A 21,657-nucleotide genomic window follows, 5' to 3' on the forward strand; every position below is an offset into this window, starting at 1 on the left:
AACCACTGCGCCACCGACACGTCACCCGTACTTCCGTAAACACAGGCCGAGCGGAAATTACGCGCGTCGCCGACGCTCGACCGCAGCGCCACCTATCGGCCGGCGGGCCGCATCGCCGCCTGTCGGGCTCCGCAAACCTGCGCCCCCTGCAGGTCATCCAAACCAGAGGACTAAATTGGCCAGAATTAAAAGACCAAATGCTGGAAACACTCAGCAGATGGAGAGAAAAACAGAGTTAATGTTTCAGGTTGATGACCTTTCAGCAGAGCAGCAAGAAGTTAGAGATTTAACAGTTTATAAGCATGTACAGAGCCAGGGAAAAGGGGAGTGGGGAGGGGAAGGAAAAGAACGAAAGAGAAGGTCGGAGATGGGGTGGAGGGCAGGAGTGATTAAGTGACAAAAGAGATGATGGTGCAAGGCGAGGAGAATGGTGATGGGACAAGTAAAGAAACAAAAGAGGAGCTGTAAATAACAGCATCAGAACCTATACCAGCACCTGCTGTCCGAAAAAATGGGAGTGGCGGTTATGATCTGAAGTTGTTGAGATCATTGTCGAGGCGGGGCGATTGTAAAGTGTCTAATCGAAAGATGAGGTGCTGTTCCTCAAACTTGGAGTAAATTGCCCAGTCTTGCATTATGATCTATAGTTGGTGTACGATTAGGGTTGCCAACACTCCAAGATTTATCCTGGAATCCGCAGGAATTAAAAATTAATCTTCTGGACACTGCTGCAAGCAACCCAGGGAGAAAAATCATAGGGGCATCTGTTTTTTATTCATTTTCTCTGAACATTTTGCGTTTATTTGTTACAAAAATATTGGATTTGGGGAAAAAAGGCTGTTTGATTGGGCGGGGTGGTTGAAGGCGGGAGATCATGTGATGAAACCTCCAGGAATATGGTCAACCAGAGTTGGCAACCCTAGGTCTGATGAAGATTCATTGAAGGACATAGAGGAAATAAAAGGACAAGAGCAACAATGTGGATGGAACACCATCACATCCAAGTCACACACCATCCTGTCTTGGACATATAATCACTGCTCCTTCATCGTGGTTGCAGTCAATGACCAGTTGCATTTATACATCACTTTTAACATAGAAAAATATCCCAAAGTGTTCCACAGAGATATGATCAAGAAAATGCATACTGAGCTAGAAGAAGACATTTTACGAGGGGTGATCAAAGTCTTAAATGGAGCAGAGGGAGGTGGAGCGACGGAGGGGTTTAGGGAGAGAATTCAAGAACATGGCACCTAGGCGGCTGGAGGCACAGCTGCCAATGCTGGGGCGAAGGGACAGGGGTTGCACAAGAGGCCAGAGGCAGAGGAATGGAGACTTTGGGGGGGAGTTGTAGGGCTTAAAATGGTTACAGAGATAGGAAGGGGCAAGGCCATGAAGGGATTTAAACTCAAGGATGAGAATTTTAAATTTGAAGCATTGGAGTACTGGGAGCCATTGTACGTCAGCAAGGACAGAGTGATGGTGAGCGGGGCTTATTGCGGGATAGGATATGAGCAGCAGAGTTTTGGATGAGCTGAAGTATACAGAGGGTGGAGGATGGGATGTATTGGAATAGTCGAGTCTAGAGGTGACAAAGGCATGGATGAGAGTTTCAGCGGCACGTGGGCTGAGATAGGGAAGGAAGTGGGTGATGTTACAGAGGTGGAAGTAGGTGGTCTTTGTGATGGAGAGGATATAGGTTTGGAAGCTCAGCTTGGGGTCAAATATGATGCTGAAGTTGCAAACAGTCTAGGCTCAGGAGTGGTATGGAATCGGCGGCAAGCATACGGAGTTTGTGGCGGGTATTGAAGTTCATGGCTTTGGTCTTCCCAATGTTTAACTGGAGGAAATTGCAGCTCATCCAAGACTGGATGGCAAACAACACAGAAGCAGTGTACATATGGAATCTGACCTTATGTCTGTGGATGATGTCACCAAGGGGCATGTAGATAAGGAAGAGACGGGGCCAAAGAAAGATCTTTGGGGGAACTCCGGACGTAATGGTGCGGGGATGGGAAGAGAAGCCATTGCTGGAGATACTCTGGCTACAATCAGATAGGTAAGAGTGGAACCAAATGAGCTGGAGAATGGAGGAGAGGTGTTGGAGGAGGATGGTGTGGTCAACCATTTCAAAGGCTGCAGAGAGGTTGAGGAGGACATGGTGGGGATAGTGCAATGAGGTTATAGTCACAGAGAATGTTGTTTGTAACTTTGGTTAGAGCCGTTTGGGAGTTGCGGAAGGGGCAGAAACCTGATTGGGGACATTCAAACATGGAATTGCGGGAAAGATGGATACGGATTTGAGAGGTGACCTATTCAAGGACTTTGGAAAGGAAAGGGAGGTTGGTGATGGGGGAGTAGTTTACAAGGGCAGAAAGGTCGAGGGTGTTTTTTTTGAGGAGGGGGAAATGACTGTTTTGAAAGGGAGGGTGACAGTGCCTCAGGACAGGGAGCCATTTACAATGTCAGCTAGCAAGGGGACCAGGAGGGGAAGTTGAGTGGTCTACAGTTTAGTGGGAATGGGGTTAAGGGAGCAGGAGGTGGTTGAACTTGGAGATGGCATGAAGGTAGATAAGAGAGAAACTAATTCACATGGGTTCAGGGTTCGGGAATCAGCCACATCTCTCGAACAAATTTTAAAAAACTTACTGAATCTATTTCCTCAAAAGGGGAGTTAGATAAGATTGTCCTGTCATTTATCGCAGCCAATGTCTTTGTCAGTGATGTGTTGTATAGCGTTGTAAGGAACAGTCTCGGAGCGTCTGTTCCTGATATTTCTGAAAGAGTTGTGAACAGGTGGATGTAAAAGTCCAATGGGATTATTCAAAGAAGACCAAGGGGGTTCTCCTGGTGTCCTGGCCAACCTTTACCCCTCAACTGTGACCAACCAAAACAGATTATCTGCTTGTCAATTCATTGCTGTTTGTGGGGCATTGCTGCGCGCAAATTGCCTGCTGTGGTTGCTTACATTATAACCGTTACTACACGTCAAAAGTAATTCATTGGCTGTGGAGCACTTTGGGACATCCTGAGGATGTGAAAGATGCTATATAAATGCAAGTTCTTTCTTCTTTCAATCCATTTTGCAGGTTGTGTGATTGGCAGGACCAGCTGGTGATCCAATGCCTCCCACTCACTTTCTTAAACAATTGGTTAACCAGTAAGACATGGTGCTGGGTGCACCCAAGTGTGATATTATGGATTCGCATAACTCAAGTGGGGAACTCAAAAGTATTGATTGGAATCTACAAATGCACTTCTGTCTCAATTGTTGATTCGTATTGTTACTTAGTTGGTCTGGTCGATGCCATTTGTAACTTGGGCACAGTTTGTTGGAATCACACAAAAGTGCATTGAAGGGACACCTTGGGTATCTTCATCTTTATTTAGTAACAGCAAAGTCCCAATACAGTTTAAGCTTGTGGCGTAGAAGACATATGTCCAAACATGGTTCAGAAGTCCTCATCATACGTTAAGGCTTCTTTCACATCACATGCACCTTCCAAACCACTTCTTTACAAGATAGAATCTTGTGGAATTAGTGGATTGAGAATTGGCAGAATGCCCACAGGCAGATAGTTGTTATCAATGGATTTGGACCTGCTTGGAGACTGGTTACCAGTGGTGTCCGGTAGGGATTGGTGTTAGAAACTTTGCTCTTTACTATTTTCATTAATAACCTAGGCATAAGTGTTACAGGGGATGATCCGCAAGTTTGCGGACAATACAAAGTTATGTGCAAGTGTTAGGACTGTAGAGGATGCTCAACTACAGCAAGCAGATTTCGATGTGTTGAGGAAATGGGCCCGTGTTTGGCAAATGAGTTTTGACCTTGAAAAGTGTAGTGTTGTGCCCATGGGCAGGTCTAATGCTAAATATACATACACACTTCAGGGAGCAGAATTGAAGCCAATGGTGAAAGAAAGAGATCCAGGTGTTATAGTACATCACTCTCTAAAGTTGAATGACCAATGCCGCAAAGCTATAGCTAAAGCAAACAGGGTTCTAGGTTGTATTCACAGAACAATTCACGAGAAAACAAAATACATCATTTTGTCCTTTTACAAAACCTTGGTTAGGCTTCAATTAGAATATTGTGTCCAGTTTTGGTCTCCTCAAATGATGGGGGATATTGAGGCTTTGGAAAGGATGCAGAGTAGGGCCACAAGATTAATTCTTAGTTTATAACATCTTAGTTACCCAGATAGGCTCAGAGAGCTGGGTCTGTACACTTTAGAAAAGCGTAGACTCGGGGGCAATTTGATTTAAGCTTATAAAATAACGAAGGGATTAGATTGTGTTTTTGTGGACCAATTATTTCAACTGGATAAATGTAAGGAGTCGCACAACACCAGGTTATAGTCCAACAGCTTTATTTGAAATCACAAGCTTTCGGAGCTTTGCTCCTTCGTCAGGTGAAGTGAAGAGATGCATTTAGGCACAGCATATATAGTCAGAGAACAATGCCTGGTGATTACAGATAATCTTTCTAACTGCTCTTTATCACACCTTGGCAGAGAGATAATCACAGCAATCAAAGGAGTGGATGGTGTTCAAACAGGTTAGTCAGGGAAACATTAAATCCAAGAATACTGAGGTGGGGTCACAAGGGGTCAAATGTAGCAGATGCTGGGGTTTGTGTTGAAAATAGATAACCTTTTTTTTGCTGGAAATCGCAGCAGGTCCGGCCGCATCTGTGTATGGAGAACAAGCCAACTACGACTTGAGTCTGGATGACTCTACGTCAGGTGGGGTTACATGTAGCGTGACATGAACCCAAGATCCTGGTTGAGGCCATCCTCATGGGTGCGGAACTTGGCAATCAATTTCTGTTCGATTTTGCGTTGTCGTGTGTCTTGAAGGCCGCCTTGGAGAACGCTGACCCGAAGATCGGTGGCTGAATGTCCTTGACTGCTGAAGTGTTTCCCGACTGGGAGGGAACCCTCCTGTCTGGCGATTGTTGCGCGGTGTCCGTTCATCCGTTGTCGCAGTGTCTGCATGGTCTCGCCAATGTACCATGCTCCGGGGCATCCTTTCCTGCAACGTATGAGGTAGACAACATTGGCCGAGTCACAGGAGTATGAACCATGTACCTGGTGGGTGGTGTCCTCTCGTGTGATGGTGGTATCTGTGTCGATGATCTGGCATGTCTTGCAGAGGTTGCCGTTGCAGGGTTGTGTGGTGTCGTGGTCACTGTTCTCCTGAAAGCTAGGTAATTTGCTGCGAACGATGGTTTGTTTGAGGTTAGGTGGCTGTTTGAAGGCGAGTAGTGGAGGCGTGGGGATGGCCTTAGCGAGGTTTTCGTCGTCATCGATGACATGTTGAAGGCTGCGAAGAACATGGCGTAGTTTCTCCGCTCCGGGGAAGTACTGGACGACAAAGGGTACTCTGTTGGTTGTGTCCCGTGTTTGTCTTCTGAGGAGGTCTATGCGATTTTTCGCTGTGGCCCGTCGGAACTGTCGATCGACGAGTCGAGCGTCATATCCCGTTATTACGAGGGCGTCTTTCAGCGTCTGTAGGTGTCCATCGCGTTCCTCCTCATCTGAGCAGATCCTGTGTATTCGCAGGGCCTGTCCATAGGGGATGGCCTCTTTGACGTGGTTAGGGTGGAAGCTGGAAAAGTGGAGCATCGTGAGGTTGTCCGTGGGCTTGCAGTAGAGTGAAGTGCTGAGGTATTCAACTGAATAGGCTAGGGAGAATCAGGGGTCATGTTTACAAGTTACGTAAGGGCAGAATTAGGTGGTTCTTCTTTTCCTAGACAATAATGGACCTGTGAGACAAGTTGCCGGCTTGTGTGGTGAACACTGATTCATTGGATTCCTTCAAGGGAGAGCTGGACTTGTTTCTGGCTGGGGCAGAGATCACCTCGTACAAGAGGTGGGTCACCTGTAATATAAATCAGGGTCAATGTGATCTCCAGGACTAGTTTTGATCACCTAAGAGGAATTTTTCAGATTCCCCCCCCCCCCCCCCCGCCACCTCCTAATTGGCCTGGGTTTTTAATCTGGTTTTTCACCTCTCCCAGATTACTTGGCTCTGGGTGGGTTGGAAGTGTCTGTTATTGTGATGCACAAGACTTCACAACTGGGACAGGCTAGATGTACCAGTTGGTCTTTTCCTGTATATTCATATGAATGTGAGGTTCAGCTCCAAGCTGTGAGACAAATTTCTGGCAAAAACATCCCAAGGCACCTCACAGAGACATAAGCAGAACAGACACCAAGCCAAAGAAGGACAAATTAGGAGGGGTGACCAAAAGCTTGGTCAAAGAGGTGGGTTTTAAGGAGGGTTTTAAAGGCGGGAGATGAGGAGATAGAAAGGCAGAGGGGTTAAGGCTAGGAATTCCAGAGCATAGGATGAAGATCCTATATCAGAACAATAATCCCTCATATATATATCCAAACATATCTTTATTGTAAACTCAGATACACTAAGCAGCTGTTGAATATAATTGATTACAAGTACATTGTTTTATAATATATACTCATGAACCTCAAACTACGGGAATCCGAAGACGTTTCTTGACTCTCACTTGGTGAATGTTTACTTGGACAATATACACTGAAATTAAACCACTCACATTTACTGGACTGTGCATCAGTAAATATGCATAACACCTTATATCAGCAGAAAGACACACATTTTAAAATGTTTAAGAAACTAATGAGAATTAAGGCCGAAAAGTTGGCAATTTTGTTTTGTGCTAATTATAACTGCCACTGGCATAGTAAGGGAAGGTGGTACTGGACAAATTAATCATTGGTACTAGGCAAATTAATCATGCACCTCTAGGCTGGGAGATAATTATTTGTTCCTTTGCGCAAGGAGCTTTTCTAAAAGGCCAACTGACAAAGACTGAGATTTTACAGAGTTGTTAATAAGGGGACCACTAATTATAAGCACAATTCTTAATCTTAATGTTGCTGCCTGTTATCAACAGCTTTACAAGCAAATCTAGGCTATTTGCAAAGCTAAAGATTTGATTCCAGCAGCTGACATGGGTGATTGCTTTGCTGAACATCCCCGTTGTGAATCTTTGGAATTCTGTACCCCAGAGGGCTGTGAATGCTCAGTCGTTGAGTATATTCAAGGCTGAGAGCGATAGATTTTTGGACTCTAATCAAGTGATCTGGGGATTTGGCGGGAAAGTGGGGTTGAGGTAGATCAACCATGATCTTATTGCATGGCAGAGCAGGCTCGAGGGGCCGTATGGCCTACACCTGCTCCTAATTCTTATGTTCAGTCCGCAAGCGAGAGCCTGACCTTCCAGTCGCTTGCCACTTTAATCCTCCATCCCACTCTCACCGCTCTGTCCTTGGCCTCCTACACTGTTCCAATGAAGCTTAACACAACTTGAGGAACAGCACGTCATCTTTCCACTAGGCACTTAACATCGAGTCTAACAACAGCAGCTGTCGGTAGTAGAGGTTGGCTGTACCAGAGTCACTGGGATTGGAGGATTTGTAGGCTGGTGTTTGGGGTGTGGATCTCCTATTGGTACACAGTCGGCAGGGTGGTCTGCACTCCTGGGGTCTATCTGCCTTCCTCCTGCCACGTTCCCAGGTCACAGCAACCCTCTCCATTTTGCCAGATGTTCCACACTTCCCTCACCTCTACTATTCAGCTGAAACATTTTACACCTCCTCTGGACCCATCTTTTGTTTCTACACTTGTCTCTATCACCTTACACCATTACCACTTTTGTCATTTAATCAATCCAGCCCTCCGCCCCATCAGACCGTTCATTCCCTTTTATTCTTTTACTGCCCCCTTTTCTCTGCCTAAGCTGTTCACCTCTAACATCTTCCAGTTCCGTTGATCATCGACCTGAAACGTTAACTGTTTCTCTCTCCCCACAGATGCTGCCTGGCCCACTGAGTGTTTCCAGCATTTTCTGTTCAGATTTCAGATTTCTAGCATCTGCAGTAGTTTGCTTTAGTTACTTTCTGTCATTTAATAAACTGTTGAGCAAAATCAACTTCCTAAAAACATCATTGTTTCCATACCTCAAAGTATTTTCAGCATTGTTAAAATCCAAGAAAATTACCATAGGAACATGGAATATACAGAAAATGTATTTTACAGGAGAAGATTATTTGTGACCTGGGATCATTGTAAACGCAAACCGAAATGATGATTAATAATAATTTGTTCAGGTTTGAAAGTAGGAGAGAGATAGGAAGGAACAAAACAAAAAAGAGTGGTGAAAGTTAGTACCAATGAGGGAAACAACAGAGTCCTTAATCTTAATCACACTGTTGTGGGGAGACAAGGTCTTCTTCATAAGAAGGAATTGGAGGAAAAGCCACCTTTGGGCAGCTTTCACTCAGCATATCGTAGCTGGTTGAGAGCAACAGTGGCAGATGCTTGAGAGCAGAGCACCCACACAGCCTCTTAGTTACAATTACTGATGTCCTAGATAATGGCGAGAACACAAGAGAGAGCCTGACCCTCAGTGAAAAATAGGCAAGTTGCTTACGATAGAATTCTGAAGGGCTACACCAGAAACTTCAGGTGCCAACTTGACATTTCCAGCACTTGCAGAGCTCCCACCCCCACCCCCCCATTTTTATCTGCGTTAACAGCTTCACATTGACTGGATGATCTCAGCAAGTGGCCAACAATCACAGCCACTTTTTATTTTGCTTTCCCACCTTTGCTAATGGACTAGCCTTTAACTTGTACACATTTCCTGTCCCAATGTACCAAAGCTCACACTGACCAACAGATGCTGTAGCTGAACGAAGCCAAATATTTACATTTTTTTTATATATACGTGACTATTTTGATTGCTAACCTGAAAGTTAACTGTACATCGGCCAGGTGTTTAAGGTGATCGGCAAAGGAGCCAGAGGCAAGACGAGGAAATTTTTTTAAAATATAAAAGCAGCGAGTTGTAATGATCTGGAATGCACTGTAGAAAGGGCAGTGGAAGCAAATTCAACAGTAACTTTCAAAAGGGAATTGGATAAATACTTGAAGGGAAAAAATTTACAGGGCTATGGGGAAAGAGCAGGGGAATGGGACGAATTGGACAGCTCTTTCAAAGAGCCGGCACAGGCACGATGGGCCGAATGGCCGGCTCTTGTGCTCTACCTACTATGATACATCAGCCTCTTTGGCAGTGTCAGTGAGCTGGTCAGAGGTGAGGGGTCACCCCATCCAATCTTTGATGGTGCTCAAATGAGCATGTGCCACAACTTGTCTGGTAATTGTGTGCACATTTGGGGGTGAAGAGATGCATTTCCTATTCTGAAATCACTAGTGCAGCGTGCAGTTTACTGATTATATTTTTGTCCATTGTAACAGTTGAAAGAAGTGCCACCAGGTTTGAAGTGGAAGGTAGCATTTCCAATCTTATGGAAGATGTTTCCTTGGACCTCTGAATTGTGCAATTTCTACTGTGACAGACTTTCCTTCTCTCAAGTCAAGATTTTAACCCTTCATAGGCCAAACACCCCACATTTACATTGACATTGACATGAACTGCATTAAAGAGGAACCACACTCATTACACAGTATCAAATATCAACACTATTCATGAAACGTCCAGCATACATCGTCCTTCAGGACGGTGTGTTTTGTTTCTATTTTTATTGATATGTAAGGATTACAACCATTGCATACACATGTTATGCAGTTTTATTTCAAAGTTTCCACAAATATATTTTAACAATAAATGATCCATTTAAGGACACATGAATTGAGCAAATTTGTTAAATGCTAAGTATGAAACTTTGTAAACCTTCATTGAAAAACATTTTGTTTACCACACCATACCTGGTCATACCAGTGCAGTTTATTTTCCCAAAGTACCAATGGCAACTGAGTTATGCAGTATGCTTTACACAGTTATCAGGACAGAGTGTAGTAGCTAAGGCCTTGCATAACTTTATTGTAAATTTATATAAATAAACATGCAAGTTTCAAATGTAAACTCAAATAAAATGAAGTGCAGACAAAATATTTACCTCAGACATGCTGGGTTTGTGACTTCCATTTTACAAAAAAAAGAAAAAAAAAAATCAAAAATGCTAAGGTATCAACTGTAAAACACCGAGAGAAATATCAGCACTAATAACAAGTTACGCAGCAAAGCCATTCTTGACATACTTAACTCATCCTGGCCTACAATAGTGTTTCTATGTCTTTAATTATAACATCTCAATAAAATAATTTACCAAGTGTGCACTCACAGAGTGAACTTATTTATACAATACAACATTCAAATCAGTTTTTAATCTGTGTTAATTTTTTTTCTTTTAAAAGTGAAGACCATCATTTACTTTATTGGCAATGGGACACAAAAGCAATTGTCTTGGGTACAGAAGAGCAATCCCTAGCATTATGTAGCTTCTGCCAAGGGCGGTGATAAATCAAAAACACATTCTTTGAACTACATCAAATGGAAAGCAGCAATTCAGCAAAATAAAAATTCAAAAATCCCACTCTAGCTGTTGGCATCCTGGCCCCTTAAATACAGCTCACTAATAAATTCAACAAGATGTACCTAGTACTATATACAATCGGTTACTGTAACATGCAAATGATCACTATACACAATTAAATATGCTGTAAGGCTATGGTGAATTCCAATAAGGAATTAAAACAAAATCAATTCACTTGTTCTATCAAATTTGATAATGTAATTTATAGCTCTATTATAATTTTTGAGCCTAGTTTGAATACACCATCAACTTAGATTTACGAAGATAGTTACATTAGCCCCCTGGTCATACACCAAAAGTAAAGTGTGCAAACTAAGTTTGCTGTACAAATGAAAACCATCCAGCACATCAATTTAATCTGTTATGACATTCTATTTTTAACCCTGAGTACTGCAAGCTCTTTGCAGTTTTCAAAAATCAGTTTTTTTGTCACAGAACACCTGCAGAAATGATTTTCTGTTCACTTCAATGCTGCACCTCACAACTATTTGGAAAGTAGAATTCGAGAAATATAGTGAACCGCTGAGCAACAAATTTGTTGATTCTTCGAACAACATAATTGTAATTTCCATGGTTTTTCTTATTTCGGTGCAGAAATGCCACTGCAGTCCTCAAAGGGTTAAAGTAGAGCTATAAATGTCCATAGACAGCGCACATCACGGTTGTCCACTTTCACAATGTGGGTGCATTCTACTTTGCCTATTTGGGACAGCGGTCTATAACTGAGGCCAATTGCTGATGCTTCAATGGGAAGTTGGAAGTCATTGCACAGCACTGTCAATTGGCAGTTTTGTCACTAGTTCTTAATTTAGATGGCCCTTTCAATGATTGTTTAAACAAAGTATGGCAGGAGGTTTGTCACTGAATTAGTGAAGCAGCTGTCCTTTCAGTTAAGTGCTCATGTTCTCTCTTTCTAAAGCAGGGCATGTAAATTGTGCACTTTGCTACTTACTTTAGCACACGGACACAAAATTCTAACAAAAATAACTAATTTGTGTTTTTTGGAAAACGTTAGCTAGTACATTTTCAAAAACAAGAGAGGAGTGAAGAAGGGGACCACTTAATTATTTCTGCATACATTTAGTGTAAAGAACCTGCATACATCAGTAAGACAAATAGATTTCATGGATCATATACTGCAATTAGCGTCTAATTGAGTTTCTAATACATTTCAGTTTCAAGTAATTCACTTAAGTCTATCTCAACATGTAAAATCCAAAATGGCTTTTAGCTTGGGCTGATGTTGCACTTCTTTTCCAGATGATCTCTCGCTCGTAATTTGCGGTATGCTTCCAGCTTTCCAGTGTCTGGGCAGGAGTCTGCATTGGAGAGTTTCTACATGGCATCATATTTATTTGTCAGTTTGTGTGCATGCAGTTTTCATTCTCTACATCATTCTCATTACAGTCTTCATCACTCTCCCCCGGGACACCTAAAGCAGCAGAAGTTTCCTTCTTAGCACTGTGATCATGTGCAAAATAGCCTGTGCCACTGATTGTGTCTTGTCTCTGGTAGAAGAGGACGTAAGCTGCTTTGGACTGTTGGAATGACAGGAACAGAGGATAATTTGTTAATCGGTGTACGCTCACACCAAACTCAGTGCCCACAACAGCGATTCAGTAGAACAGTTACTATTTGATACTTAACTATTTTACAAAATAAAATACAGCTGACCCAAATGCCACCATTAGTGCATTGGCTCTAATTTAGATGGCCCAGGTTTGAATCCAACCATGACTAACATTCAAACACTATTTTGTTTTACTGGTTTTTAAGATAAGGGAGTCCTCTACCTTTGGGCAGGACAGGAATAATTTCAGACACCCAAAGGGCAACCTTCCTTTCAGCTGATGAGTGGAACCTCTGCAAGCCATCCACAGACCCAAATCACCTTCATTGGACAAGGGGATAGTGGCAGGAAGACAGATATGGAATTGCAAAAAAAGAGCAGAAATGTAGATGGCAGCTCAAAATATGAAGAATAAGACGCTAAAAGAAATGTAATTGTCTTACAAATCAGAAAATACAATGGGCTAAAAGAGTCAGCATTGTGATGGCTATGAACTCTGGTGATTGGCGCAAGGGTAGCACTTTCACTTAAGAGTCAAAAGGTCATGGGTCCAACTCCATTACAGACATTTGAGCACATAATCCTGGCTGACGCATCAGTGCAGTTCTGAGCAAGCATGGGAGGTGCCATATTTCAGATGAGATGTTAAACCACGGCCCCCATTTGCCTACGCTCTGGTGGACGCAGAAGGTCCCAAAGCATTATTTGAAGAAAATGCATGGGAATTCTCGGTGTCCTGGGGAACATTAATACCTCAAGCACCAGCACTAAAACAGTTATCTGGTCATCCATCTCACTGCTGTTTGTAGGACCTTGCTGTGTGCAAATAGATACTATGCTTACCTACATTATAACACTTGCATGCTCTTCAAAGGTGCTTTTACATCCTCGTGTTCTGACATGTTGCTTCCCTAAAGCAAGTTGTACAACTATTTATTAATACAATGCAGGATTCTGTTTTGGGGGAAAATAGTATTGAAAAGGCACTTGCCACTATTTGGTCTTCTGTTGCAGGTGAAACACTAGTATCATCAAAATAGTACCATTTATTGTCATCTTTGTTCTTGGCGAAGGCTGTGTCTATGGGATAAAGCTAAGTTAGCACAATGATAATAGAAAATGCAGACTAGAAATATTCCTGAATACTTTCTGCCCCCATAGATTTAACAAAATCTTCAGTTTAGAGTCTAAAATATAACAGATTATTTCCATTTTTTTTTAATATCATTGCATAACGATTAAAATAACGAAATGTAAGGATCGGCACAGGAAAAGCAGCCCAGTCAGCTAGCTCATTATTTTAAAAACTCAATGATTGCCATTTTTGGACATTTTTGCTACTGAAGCATAAACCTTTAGTAGTTCAATACCCATCATCTTGGATGTTTTAATATTCCCCTCACAATTTATACTTCAGGAATGCTCAAATAAAATTAAAAACAGATCTTAGCACGAGAACATCTGAAACAGAAAGCTACTGTGGAAGAAATGGGGTTTTGAGGTGATGCTCAACAAGGTTGTGTTGTGTTTTCTTGTGATCCACTATGAGCAGCCTCCATTAAAAAGGGAGTTGAATATTTTGGAGCTGCCAATGGCCTAGATCACAGGCAGTAGAAGATCAAATCAAAACAATTCTTCAGCTACTCTTATATTACACTGAGTGCCATGCTAGTGTCGCTGGCTCCTGTGGTGTGGGTGTTTTGTGGCCAGTAAATTTGCCAGATCTGCTGAGGCCAAATGATATAAAGACCCAGGGGATAAAAAGTAGTCTTCCCAGGTGCTGGCCATAACAAATCAGGCAAGTTAATTTTGGTGGTGCTGCTGGTTGTACAAGACCTGTGTACTGAATGTGGCACAACACTAAACAATATCAAAACAGCTTAGTCTGTAGAAATGTGCTTCGGGCAGCAAAGAGAAGACCCAACATGGCAAGTTCAAATGTTAACACTAGTTAAGCAGCAGTCAGTATGCTAGCTTCAGCAGAGACCGAACACTTATACCAGTCAGCCACTTTAGCAGAGATCCAACACTATACTAGTTAGTCATTTCAGCAGAGATCCAGAACTTACACTAGTCAGTTACTTTAGCTGAGATCCAACGCTATACCAGTCAGTCACTTCAGCTGGCTGTCAGGGTTACTGCACAATAGTTGGACAGGACTTGTTCCATCAGTTTCCCCTCACCCCTGCCCTCACCCATTTCTTTAACTGAGCTAAGAACTAATCAAGCTCACCCACTGCGAGCAAGACACAGAGGAAGCTCATTGATAAATTTTACTCTGAATAAAAAATGGCATTAAACATAAAACAAATTAAAATGTCACCACTGTGGATCCAATATTCTGGTAGACATAGAAGAAGAATGCCGATTCGGAATACTTACAATGTCCTCCACCCATTCCACCATAGTGATTAGACACAGCAATCAAATTATATTCACAACGGCCAGCATTTGGATTGATAAGAAATTCAGACATATCTAAATCACTAATGAAAATAGAGAATTACAATTACAAAACTTATTTGTACACAACTCAAAATGTTATACTTGCAGACATTAGCATTAGCTTTTAGAAAGAATAACACTTTACTGTAGTCAGATCCAATTATCTACCCATTTTTAACGATTCCCTATGTAAATGCACAAATCTTAATGTCTCAAATTACATGCAATGTTACTCTATGTAAATACTGCCTGTATAGAATGAACAAATCCAATTTTAGAATTTTCGTAAACCTTATATACTGTTTATTAGATGTAATGTTAACATCTGTAAACCAAGTTGAATATGGAAGGGGAAAGAACTACCAATGAAATTCTATTTCTCTAAACTTTAAACCTTTTTCTACATCTATTCTACTGAGCTGTTTTATTGTTAATCTCATTTCCCTACATCTGTCCCAATTACCTTTTTGTTACTGGAATCTCTCTAGGTTAAATCCCATGTTCATCTTTTTCCTTCCTTTGCTGACTTGGTCCCGACTCTGCCCTGCACTACATTTACTCCCTAGTCTGTCTCCTGTCCACGGTGACATTGCAGGCCCATTGTCTGGTCTTTTTCAGTGCTCCCCACAATGATGCAACTAAAATGGAAACTGAACAGGATGATCACTGGCACAAACCCAGGTCCCATTACTCCATGAGAATGGGAGTTGGTACCCCAGCCTAGACAGCACAGGGGCAGACTTGTTAGAAATATTATTGCAAAGGTCATGATATTGTCAGAGATGCGAGTCTGTCATCAGCTACATTCTTCACAACACAGGAACAGGGTTCATAGGAACAGGAGTAGGCCATTTAGCCCCACGAGCCTGTTCCACCATTCAATTAGATCATGGCTGATCTGTATCTTAACTCCATCTACCCACCTTGGTTCCGTAACCCTTAATACCCTTACCTAACAAACATCAATCTCAGTTTTGAAATTTTCAATTGGGATTGTCAGATTTCTGTCCTTCATAATTTTCAAATTTTTATGTATCTGTTGACTTTCTAGCACGTTTTACCTGTTGTGGTAAACTAATGAAAGTTGTTTTCTGAAATGACAGTAGAGTTTTCCTTTGGGTAGGCGACGCTGTTTTTCAGAAATGAGGCGTGGGTTCTAGGGAGTGTATAAATATTTGCGGTGGGGGGGGGTCCCCATACACAACTGTTTGAAAACCACTGGATTAAATACTGCAGCTCAACACATCCTTTGAATTACATTATTTGTCTTCTCCGTTACATCTGGATATCCTCCTTTAGGCGAGGAGACTGTTAATTTCCCCAGAATCATTGTGGCCTGTACCATTCCGCATTTAGCTAACAACACGAAGGGGGTAAAATTGGTCTTCGCGAGTAGCGCAAAACAGGCTCGTAGTGAATCGGCAGCCTGTTATACACCGCCCCCGGTCTTTTCCATTGAAGTTCACAGAATGACAATTCAAGCTCACTTTGGAGACTCGGTTAATTTCACTGTTGGTCGTACTTGGTTTGAACTTAAAAATCTTGGTAATATTTTCCAAGTCGATGGAAAATAAAATCTGGCGCTGTGTATAATGGGCTGCCGATTCGCTATCGCCCGTTACGCGCTACTGGAGTAGACCAATTTCACTCCCGAAATGTCAGCCGTGGACAGGTCGGCAATGTTAGTTATTCTCTTTCCCCTTCCCCGCACACACCTGTCTAGGTCATTCCGCTCCAAAACTGCCAAAGCCTAAAACAAACTCCACTTACATTTTCAGATAGTTTAAACCAATATGATAGGAACATATGATACTAGCTTATGTTCATATGGGTAAGACAGCCCCAGGTCTTGAACCTACAGCTCAAGCAATGTCAAACTGAGGTGAATTTAAGAGTGCGTGTATTTAAGAACATAAGAAATAGGAGCAGGAGTAGGCCAATCGGCCCTTCGAGCCTGCTCCGCCATTCAATAAGATCATGGCTGATCTGATCCTAACCTCAAATCTAAATTCATGTCCAATTTCCTGCCCGCTTTGATGCAAGAGAAACTATTAATACTACCCACAGCAGCAAATCAGAAGTGACGTCTTGCTGCAGATCTAATACTTGGATCTGAATGTACACCTGTCTAACCAGGGGAGCCATAGCCAGATTTAACTCGCTCTATGACATACCTAATGGGAAAATCAACCAATGTGTCCAGCTTGTCTCGCCAATATCGGCTATAGGAAAATCGCTTCAAATGCACCACCAGCACAGGGGGTAATGACCACAGATCTAGCTTTTTGGTGGCTTGCTGATGTTGTTTGCAGTTTGGACAGTACCTGAAGAAAAACACAATTGAAGAAGAAAAAAAGTACAATCTTTCCCATTCCTTCTCCTTTATCAAACAAGAATCCCCTCAATACATTAAAAAGACCGTCAGTGTACTTAATATGACGGAGTGGAAGTCCCAAGTTCTTAAGTTTCTCAATCTCTTTGAGCAAAGTATTCTGAATGTTGGGCACTGCAGCAAAACCTTCCACAGCTGAGACTGGTGCATATTAGACACACATCATCCCTGTTGCACACAAATAAGCCACGATGAATAAGCCAACTATGATATTATGTTGAAGTAAATGAAAATACAGCTGGAAGTAGCAGATGCTAAGCCTACAAATGTAAGCAGTGAAAGGAGGTGTAAACATCAGCTACATACACATACCAAGCAACATAATGGTGCACCACAAATCTTCACAACCAGCAAAAGTAAAGCCAAGGATCACAAGTGCTCCAGGAGCAGTAATAACATCTTGTGGTGGTAACATTGTGGCTATTGTGATCATTAATCTACAAAGCTTCATTCTGACTTCTTTCTGTAGCAGTTCCAGTTAACATAGCTTTATATAGTTCCTAATGCTGTCTTGATATAGTCAAATTAAATGTCTTAGTGGTCCATTGCATCACCTGAACTTGGGCAGGACTAGGCTTGTGTGCAGATTTCTTACTCTTTATTCTATTTAAATGAGTTGCCCATCTGGCTGATTAACAATGATCAAATAAAACCTTTAGCTGAACAAAATGACAATCAATGTTAACGTAACTTAGCAACATCCTCTATCAACGACGTACTGATTTACAGGAAAGTTTCCATTCTAATCAAAACTTCTTAAAATTACTCACCATGGGTCCTCTGCACCTAGCTTTTCTTTAGTTGTAAAAAGTTCAATACAGTCTTTTAACTTTACAAACATTTTTTTCTGAGGCCTATATTCCATGCTTTCATGCTTCTCAAAATCCTAAAACGAAGACAGACAAGCATTTCTTACTTTAGTTTGTAAAATTATAACGGAAAATGCTTTATCCACCACAGCACAAGAATGTTCACTCTATGCTTGTTATGTTTCCTAAAGGAATGACGCATTGTACGAAAATATACCGGTGATCTCCCGCGGCATGCCATGAAACAGACAATATGTTGTTTTCTTAGGACAGAAATGTTATATCATTACATGCATCGTATATTATTCTCCTGCTGAGGTATAACCATGTTGCTTTAAGGCTATTAAGCAAACACAGAATGAGGTCAAAGTTTAATTGCAGATGGGACAATGCTCATTAATTTCAGGATCCAGGTCAATGACTGACTTGTTTTTTTTAATAAAAACTATTTAGCATCTTTAGCAGTGTGAGGCGGTACCACACTGTACCAGTGTGGATACGGTAGCATAGTGGTTATGTTACTGGGCTGGAGGCCTGGACTAATAACCATCTCCAACAAGAGAGGGTCTAACCACCTCCCCCTGACATTCAACGGCATTACCATCACTGAATCCCCCACAATCAACATCCTAGGGGGTCACCATTGACCAGAAACTTAACTGAACCAGCCATATAAATACTTGGCTACAACAGCAGGTCAGAAGCTGGGTGTTCTGCAGCGACTAACTAACCTCCTGACTCTCCAAAGCCTTTCTACCATCTACAAGGCACAAGTCAGGAGTGTGATGGAATACTCGCCACTTGCCTGGATGAGTGCAGCTCCAACAACACTCAAGAAGCTCAACACCATCCAGGACAAAGCAGCCCGCTTGATTGGCACCCCATCCACCACCTTAAACATTCACTCCCTTCACCACCGGTGCACCGTTGCTGCAGTGTGTACCATCCACAGGATGCACTGCAGCAACTCGCCAAGGCTTCTTTGACAGCACCTCCCAAACCTGCAACCTCCACCACCTAGAAGGACAAGGGCAGCAGGCGCATGGGAACAACACCACCTGCACGTTCCCCTCCAAGTCACACACCATCCTGACTTGCAAATATATCGCCGTTCCTTCATTGTCGCTGGGTCAAAATCCTGGAACTCCCTTCCTAACAGCACTGTGGGAGAACCTTCACCACATGGACTGCAGCGGTTCAAGGCGGCTCACCACCACCTTCTCAAGGGCAATTAGGGATGGGCAATTAATGCTGGCCTTGCCAGCAACGCCCACATCCCATGAATGAATAAAAAAGGCAGCTGATAATATGTAGGTAGAACAACTTTCTTTCTCTTACAAGTAACTTAATTTTGACTCAAAAATCTGGATATGAATCTGTCACGAAACAGTAGCTGCTTCTGACACATAGCTTGTGCATTCTCTTCAAGAGCCATTGTCTAAAGTTTGGTTTCAGCAGAGAATCTACAATGTGGTTTGCACACACATGCAAGGTTAACCATACTTAGAAAATGAGTTCTTCCATACCTATCAGATATGACACACATTACAGCTATTTCCTACTCTTTAACCCTGTTAACTTTTACCAAATCAAAACTATTTAGCACCATTTTAACCACCTGTTCTCAGTGCACACTTGGTATATATTTTACCTCTGCCGCATTGTCATCGAAGCATCGCTTCTTTATTTCAGGGTCCCAGTCTAATGCAAGATATGTTCGCTCTGCGGGTGAAAACAGGTAGAACACTCTCTGAAAGTCACCTCTTAGACAAAACTCATACTTGCAATACAACTGATTGAATTAAGGAATATCTATCAGCTGAGGTGGCCTCACATAACGGGTTTAATCTATAACAGCACGTGCTCAAAGGCCCAGTTGGTAAGGACAGTGTGTAACTGGGAGCTCTCGGGTTTCATTCCCAGCCTGTGCTACTGGATGATCTCATCTTGGCTGTGTGTAGGCACATGATCCAAGCAATCCTGGGATGGAGAGGGAACTCAACCAGGGCTCCCAGTCCTGACATTTATCCAGTGACCGATGCCAGGAAAACTTGTGAGATGACTGGCGAGGATAGGTTTGGATTCAGCCCCAGTGGTAGAACAGCCTCACAACACTATTGTCGAGGCCAAGAAGTATCAGAGGCTCTCTGGCATCCGTGAAACCACGCATGATGAAACAGCCTTTTGGAGAAAAATGGAGGGGAAAATAAAACCCAAAACAAAACAGATAAACCAGAAGGGCATAAAAATCCTGTGCAAATTAACATTGGCAGCATTGATCGAGACGAAGAAATCCAATTTATCAGTGCATTTCAATGTGAGCTTTCACCAAATTAGTTAATATACAGTGTAAACGAAGGTATTTGTTTGTAGTACACAACAACAGGACAAAGGGACGTTCCACTCTACATATATAGAGTTAGCCTACTAATTTGTCACTGTTTAAGGTCAATCTAATATTCTGGTCACTGCATTTCAGTGCAATAATACTTGGGTGTGGAAACGCTACAACTGGTTTGTGCTACTTTTCAGCTCAAAGCTGAACAAAGTAACTTGCCACCTTGCAAGTAATATTCATCTCATTTTCAGACCTCCTCCTTGCAGCTCTTCTATACTAAACTGACTAGCGCCTTGTTTATAACAAGGGATCGATTTCATTCCCTTTAACATCAGGTTCCTCAAATCAGGTTCAAACATCAGTCTTTGGTCAACGAAATTTTAATGCGGTTCAGAAGTCGTCTTCTCACCAAGCAGTGAATGACTAAACAAATTCTTTCAGCACTTATTGCTGTAATGAGACGACCTGACATGCACCTTGTATGATTTCACCAGACCAAAACACGTGTCAAGATGCAGAATCAGAAACTTCAGTCAGAGATAAAGGTGGCTTCTTAAAGAACACTCAGCAAAGGGATGTCAACAATATATAAATATGCAAGGTTTACTTTCATCTGCTAACGACGCCTGATTATTGATTTCATGTCAGTTTATCCCAGATAAGCACATCGCATGCAAGAGTTAAAAACTGAAACCAGCACTTGCATGTAGAGTAGCAAAAGGTACATCTATTTTGCACACAACTCCATTGTGACACATGAGCCATGAAGCCAAGTTCTCCTTCAGTATAAACTAACTTGGTTCCATTATTCTTTCATGGCTCCTTTGTTGCAGTTATCATCACAACAGTGAACTTATTTAAGGGAACCAATGCCTGTTCAGTATTCGTTTACTCAGACCCAGTTAGCCTCAGTGTTAAATTGGGCTTGATGGTTCAGTGGGTGAGTCGCAGGTTTGACCTCTGTGTTGAGTTAGCTGATCTCATGGCAGTTGGCCTCAGAAACCCGACTAGAGAAGGAAATGAAAAAACCCACCAGGACCCGACTCCTGATTGCTGTCCACCGATTCCCGCTGTGATGCCCCGACCAGTTTGATACTAGAGTGAAACATTAAAAATGGTCATTTAGGCGAGGCACTGAAGGGCTATGGGAATTGTTAGAATCAGACTTCAGCGCGATTCCAGTTTTCAACAGGGGAAAGAAAAGTGGAAAATAATAATTTAAAAAGGCCGATTAATATCTTGTTTCTGCTGAAATATACAGCAACGAGTTTCTGGATATTTATTACACTTTCCCCATCCTTCCAAAGCATATTGCACTACAAATCCTGCTGCAGCTTGGGAGGCGGCAGTTAAAAGGTTTGCTCCACAAACTTCTCACTGCTGCTGTCAATGCTGCTACACAAGCGAGTCATAGCAGAGGTAGGTAATGATATGGATGGAATGCTGTTAATTGCATCCATATGATTTATATCAATTAGTGTTAACTGTAGTCAGGTGGTGTCTATCAATTGGGAACTCTCTTGTATCCATTTATATGAGAGCTTATCTAGGGGGTGAATAGTGGATAATGTGGATCTCTGTGAATAAAGGCTTGGAAGCAACTGAAGACCAGGCTCTAGTATTCTATCCTTCACCACCTGGCTATCCAATTTATT

General features: G+C 42.2%; 1 protein-coding gene across 8 annotated transcripts in view; it reads right to left on the reverse strand.

The window, feature by feature from the left end:
* Positions 1-9,523: 9,523 nt before the first annotated feature.
* Positions 9,524-21,657, reverse strand: part of LOC137334591 (ubiquitin carboxyl-terminal hydrolase 15-like) — a 102,566-nt gene continuing 90,432 nt past the window's right edge. For 5 of the 8 annotated variants that reach the window (XM_067999384.1, XM_067999382.1, XM_067999380.1 and 2 more), the window contains 6 exons: positions 19,316-19,386; positions 17,626-17,741; positions 16,638-16,787; positions 14,401-14,504; positions 13,010-13,098; positions 9,524-11,986 (listed from right to left, as the gene is read on the reverse strand). In XM_067999384.1, the coding sequence (XP_067855485.1) occupies positions 11,807-11,986; positions 13,010-13,098; positions 14,401-14,504; positions 16,638-16,787; positions 17,626-17,741; positions 19,316-19,386 (710 nt within the window). In that variant the 3' untranslated portion in view covers positions 9,524-11,806. Of the gene's footprint in view, positions 11,987-12,861; positions 13,099-14,400; positions 14,505-16,637; positions 16,788-17,625; positions 17,742-19,315; positions 19,387-21,657 lie in introns of those variants that run through there. The other 3 variants (XM_067999381.1, XM_067999386.1, XM_067999388.1) reach the window with 3 other exon arrangements.

This window comes from Heptranchias perlo, chromosome 18 (assembly GCF_035084215.1).
Source record: "Heptranchias perlo isolate sHepPer1 chromosome 18, sHepPer1.hap1, whole genome shotgun sequence".
Lineage (NCBI taxonomy): Eukaryota > Metazoa > Chordata > Chondrichthyes > Hexanchiformes > Hexanchidae > Heptranchias > Heptranchias perlo.